This window comes from Priapulus caudatus, unplaced genomic scaffold, assembly GCF_000485595.1.
Source record: "Priapulus caudatus unplaced genomic scaffold, Priapulus_caudatus-5.0.1 Scaffold1432, whole genome shotgun sequence".
NCBI classification, from domain to species: Eukaryota; Metazoa; Priapulida; class Priapulimorpha; order Priapulimorphida; family Priapulidae; genus Priapulus; species Priapulus caudatus.
This window is the reverse complement of record NW_014578493.1, coordinates 61014-67096: the sequence shown is the minus strand read 5'-3', so window position 1 is coordinate 67096 and position 6083 is coordinate 61014. Positions and strand designations below refer to the sequence as shown.

At 54.6% G+C, this 6083-nt stretch overlaps 1 protein-coding gene across 1 annotated transcript in view; it reads right to left on the bottom strand.

Moving 5' to 3' along the window:
• Positions 1-5545: 5545 nt before the first annotated feature.
• LOC106816612 (membralin-like) overlaps positions 5546-6083 on the bottom strand; it is a gene marked incomplete at its 3' end in the record, with an annotated part of 7467 nt that continues 6929 nt past the window's right edge. The window contains 1 exon segment of the mRNA XM_014821236.1: positions 5546-5603. Coding sequence (XP_014676722.1) covers positions 5546-5603 — 58 coding nt within the window.

Sequence of the window (6083 nt, the reverse complement as noted above, 5' to 3'; positions counted from 1 at the left end):
GGGATCAGGAGTGAATAATAATCTATATTAAGTAGTATATAAATAAGTGAGTAATATATAGTTATTATTATGAATGATATATATAGTTATATGAGTTTAATAATAATCTAGAGAATCTAACAGACAGAATATTAATAATCTGTAATTATTCACGCCTGATAACATTATTGGCTATATATTATATATATATATATAATAGATATATAATAAATATATATATATAATATATATATATAAATTTATATAATAATATATATATATATATATATTATGACACACCTCATCACATGATACGGGAATCGTAATCACGCAGTCACTACGAGTCAACACACCGTCACACATGTACACGCGGGAGACATGTCACAATGCGGGCAGGTACACACACGCACGCACGCACGCGCACGGACGCACGCACACACACACACAGCTGCGGCTGGCATGAAAGCATGGAAATTACGAGCGGCGCGTCACATCTCTGCCGCCACGTAATGAGATACTTGTGCGAGCGTGCGTGCGTGCGTGCGTGCGTGCGTGCGCGTGACCGTAGTGTTTACAATCAGTCACCTGCATCTTTCGCAAAACACCTGGGATTCGCGCGCCGGATCGCTCACTGTATATATATATATATAATACGAGTGAGTGGCGATCAATATATGTATATTATATATATATATTTCTATTGTCTATATTGACTATATGTCTATAAGCGCAGCAGCGTCATTACGCATAGCAGGCGGGTTTTAGATTAATGCAATTCTCAGAAAGGGAATCAGATAACAGATATTAGTCTTCAGCGAGCAATTAGCCAGCACGTCTAATTGGCTGCTGTGTTTTCAGGTGAGGACCAAGCTCCGGCTCAAGAGCTGCGTCGGTCGGCTTACGTAGTGTGTCACGGTAAGGCAGCTGAAGATACCTGCTGGTACTGATGGCGTCGTCATCAGCCTCCTTATTATAAGGCTTCCCTCGCTCCCCCTCCTCCTCCTCCGTCCTCCTCCCCCTTCTTCTCTCCCTCCTCCTTTACTTTTCTTTTTTCTTCTTCTTCGTTTTCGTTTTCTTCTTCTCCTCCTCCCTCTCCTCCTCCTTCTTTTTTTCTTTTTCTTCTTCGTTTTCCTCTCTCGCTCCCCCCTTCACCACCACCTCCTCCTACTGCTACTCCCGCTCTTCCCTCTCCTTCTCCTCCCCCGCTTCGTTCTTCCCCATCTTCTCCACACCTCCTCCTCCTCCCTCATTTTCATCTTTATTCCTCCATCGCTATTGTTTGCTGGTACTGCTGCTATCACTATAGCACGAGAGATGCTACAACAACTGTACACGTGACTGCTCTACTAAAGCTGAGAATTGCTGGGGCGAAATATTTTAATCACGAGAATTCCTTCTCGAAGTCTCCTTCCTCTTCTCCTCCTCCTCCTCCTCTCATCACCCCTGCCTCTTTCTCTTCTTTTGCTTCTTTTTCTTCCTCCTCCTCCTCCTCCTCTTCCCCCTCCTCCTCCTAATCTTCCTTCTCCTTCTTCTTCTCCTCCTTACCCTCCTCCTTCTCCTCCTCTTCTTCTTCCTCCTCCCCGCCCTTTCCTCCTCCTTATCATCCTTCTCCTTCCCCTCCTTTTCTTCTTCATCTTCTTCATCTTCTTCTTCCTCCTCCTGGTCCTTCTCCCCCTCCCGATCTTACTTCTCCTTCTCCGTCTCATTATATTTCTTCTACTCGTATTACATCTCATATTCCGCATCCACTCCTAATTAATGCATGGTCATTGCGCTCTTCTTATTCCTACTCGTATTAAGTATTACTCACACATCTTAAACACGCACGCACGCACGCACGCACGCACACACACGTGTACATATGAATGCAGGATATTTGCCTGACACAAGTACGTACTCATCCTCACGTACATGCGCGCACATACGCGCACACGCACGCACGCACGCACGCACGCACACACGCATATGCGCACGCACACTCGCACGCATGCACACGCACACACACACACACGCACACGCACACACACGCACACACACGCACGCACACTCACACGCACACACCCACACACACACACACACATACGCATATGCACGCACACTCGCACGCATGCACACACGCACGCACACACGCACGCACGCACACGCACACACACACCTCTTGTGTCTCCATCTAATTGACCTGTAATCAGGCGACGCTGGAACGTGCACAAGAACAGTGGCGGGCAATTACACGCCCGACGGGGGATGCTGCACACACACACACACACACACACACACACACACACACACGACATGCGACAATTCCCCCATTCCTCCCACGTCACAATGCCTGCAGCTGAAAATTAATTTGTCAGTGGATCTTCACTTCGTGTTCAGCGAGGGAGGGCGGGTGCTGAGCGATACAGTGGACAGAGTGGAGCCAGGAGGGTTGTACGCAGGCGTGACTGGCAATGATTGCAAGCTTTGCGACACCTATAAGGAAATCAGGGACCAGCGCTGCCAGGTTTAGAGTACGTGAGCATATATAAATAAAGATTTAATGAAGATATAATCTGACGAATTATATCAGTGACAGGGGTATTATCAACCACCAGCCTGCATCTATTTCATCCACGTCCTCTTTGCTTATTTTATCTATTTTATTACTTCTCACTATTTGCAGTTTTCTCCCCAGTCCCTCATCTTCCTATTCCTCTCCTTCTTATATTTTCCATCATTCGTCTTCTTCCCCCCTCCTCATCGCTTTCTTCCTCCTCTACCTTCTCGTCCTCTGCCTCTCCCCTCCTCCTCCTCCTCCTCCTCCTCCTCCTCCTCTGCCTCCTCCTCCTCTACCTTCTCGTCATCTGTCTCGTCCTCCTCCTCCTCTTCCACCACATCCATTGCCTTCATTTTGCTTTATTTTGTAATAGCACAATTGCACCACTAAACCGTCATCTATGTTGTCCCTCTATTAACGCCCATGCAGGTGCTGCCTCCCTACCTCCTGCCTCCCTGCACCACTGTGCTTCCCTGCCGCTTGCTCCCTGCCTGCGATCCACTACGCTGGCCTGCCTGTCTTCCCTGGCCCACTGCCTCCCTCGCTGTGAGTCCCTGCCTTCCTGGCTGCCTCCAGCTGCCTGCCTGCCTGCAATCCGACTACCTGCCTCCCTGCCTGCATCCCTACCTGCCTGCCTGTCTTCCTGCCCACCTGCCTCCCTGTGATTTCCTGCCTACCTGCCTCCCTTCCTCTGTGCTATCCTGCCTGCCCTGCCTCCCTGTGATTCCCTGCCTGCCTGGCATCCCTGGACTGCCAGCCTGCCTGCATCCCTGACTGCCCCTCCCCTTATTCTCTGCCAGCCTCCCTGCCTCCCTGCTGCTTTGCCCTCCCCTGCCTCCCTGCCTGCCTACCTCCCTGCCTGCCTGCATCCCTACCTGCTTGCCCTCGCCTGCCTGGCCTACCTCCCTGCTGCCTGCATCCCTACCTTTCCTGCGCTCCCTGCCTGCCTACCTCCCTGCTGCCTGGCATCCCTACCTTCCTGCCTGCCTCCTGGCCTCCATCCCATGCACCCTACCTGCCTGCCTGCATCCCTACCCTGCCTCCCTGCCTCCCTGCCTTCTCCTCCCTACCCTCCTGCCTCTGCGCTGCATGCCTCCCTGCGTGCCTGCCTGCCTCCCCTGCCTCATCCCGGCTGCCATAGCGCCTGCCGTCCCTGCATCCCTACTCTGCTTGCCCTCCCTGCCTCCCTGCCTCCCTGCCTGCATGCCCTACCCTTGCCTGCCATCCCTGCCTCCCTGCATCCCACTCATCCCTACCTGCCTGCCCACCCTGCCCCTGCCTCCCTGCATCCCTACCTGCTTTGCCTCCCTGCCTCCCCCTGCCTCCCCCTGCATGCCTACCTGCTCTGCCTCCCTGCCTCCATACATGCATCCTACCTGCCGCCTGCCTCCCTGCCTCCTGATCCGCTACTCTGCCTGCCTCCCTGCCTCAATACAGTGCATCCCTACCGCTCCTGCTCCCTGCTCCCTACCTGCTTGCCTCCCTGCCTCCTGCTCCCTGCTACCCTCTGCCTGCCTCCCTGCCTCAATACATGCATCCCTACCTGCCTGCCTGCCTCCCTGCGATTCCTGCCTGCATGCCTACGTTCCTACTGCCTCGCTTGTCTTTAATGCCTCCCTGCCTGCATCGCCTACGTTCCTGCCTGCCCTGCCTCCCGCCCTGTGATTCCCTGCGGCCTGCATCTACCTGCCTGCATGCATCCTACCCTGCCTGCTTGTCTTCGCTGGCTCCCTGCCTGCATGCCCTACTCCTGCCTGCCTGCCTTCGCCTGTGATTCCCTGCATGCCTTGCATCCCGTACCGCCTGCTTGTCTTCCGGCTCCTGCTGCATCCCTAACGTTCCTGCTGCCTGCCTCCCCTGTGATTCCTTTGCCTGCCTCCCTGTGATTCCCTGCCTGCTGTCATCCCGTACCTGCCTGCTTGTCTATCCCGGCTCCCTGCTGCTATCCCTACGCTCCTGCTGCCTGCGCTCCCTGTGATTCCCTGCCTGCCTGCATCCCTACCTGCCTGCTTGTCTTCCTGGCTCCCTGCCTGCATCCTACGTTCCTGCCTACCTGCCTCCCTGTGATTCCCTGCTGCCTGCAATCTCTACCTGCCTGCTTGTCTTTCCTGCCTCCTGCCGTGCCTCCCCTGCCGTGCTTCCCCCTGTGATTCCCTGCCTGCCCGTCCTGCTGCTGCTGCCTGCCTGCCTCCCTGTGATTCCCTGCCTGCATGCCTCCCTACCTGCCTGCTTTCTTCCTTGCCTCCCTCTCTGGCTGCCTGTCTACTTACCTACCTCCCTCCCTCTCTCTCTCTCTCTCCCTGCCTGCCTCCCTGCCTACCTGCCTTCCTCCTTGCCTCCCTCTCTACCTCCCTCTCTCTCTCTCTCTCTCCCTCCTTGCCTGCATCCCTACCTGCCTGCTTTCCTCCTTGCCTCCCTCTCTGGCTGCCTGTCTACTTACCTACCTGCCTGTCTACTTACCTACCTGCCTGCCTGCCTCTCTCTCTCCCTCTCTCTCCCTCCTTGCCTGCCTCCCTGCCTTCCTGCTTTCCTCCTTGCCTCCCTCTCTGGCTGCCTGTCTACTTACCTACCTGCCTCCCTCCCTCTCTCTCCCTCCTTGCCTGCCTACCTGCCTTCCTCCTTGCCTCCCTCTCTGGCTGCCTGTCTACTTGCCTACCTACCTGCCTGCCTCCCTCTCTCTCCCTGCCTGTCCGCTTGCATTCCTGTGCGTACACTACCACTCCCATTAGCTCTCAGCTAACGCTACAGCCGCTGCGCGTGCACTCACGGAAGCCGAGCTCCGCGAGCCCGAAAACCAAACAGGAAATTAAGAACAAATTGACGAGCCGCGGCGGAGTGGCACTCGGCTCCACGCCGCGCGCGCGCGCCGCACACTGCTGCTGCCACCTGCTGGCCGGCGTGGCGGTAACCCGGCGCGCGTGTGATAACGAGGGGTCGCCTCACGATTGAGGTCACGCGGGGCCGAACGGAGAGACAACTCGGTGAGGTGAGGTCACGCTGGAACAACGCGCGGCATCGATCTACACTCACCGATAAAGACGAAGATCTGGTGATGCGAATAGCGCAGCAGCATCGAAATCGAGACGGTCTGCGGAAAAAAAAGTGTCCGTCGGTGAGACGAGTAAATTGATACTAACGACTCGGTTTCTATGATCGAGGGTTTGGCGTGTCACAAGGCGGCTACAGCCACCGATGGTCACGCGACTAGCAGTTAAGAACACCATCAATCAATCGTGACACAAACAATCGCTGTGTATTTCTGCACGAATCTCCATCCCCCTGATCCCCTCCTCTATCCTTCCATGATTGCAACCTCCCCCTTGCCCTTTTTCTCCCCTTCTGCTTTTTCCCCTTCTGTCTCGATCTTTCCTTCTCTCTCGCGCGCACGCTCTGTCTCTTTCTTTCAGTCTCTCTCTTTCACTGTTCCCCTCTCCCCCTCTCCCTGCACTCCTTCTTTCTCAGCCTCCCCCTCTCTCCCTCCACCATCCACCTTCTTCTTCCTCTTCCTCTCTCTCTCTCTCTCTCTCACTCTCTCTCTCTCTCTCTCTCTCTCTCTCTCTCTCTCTCT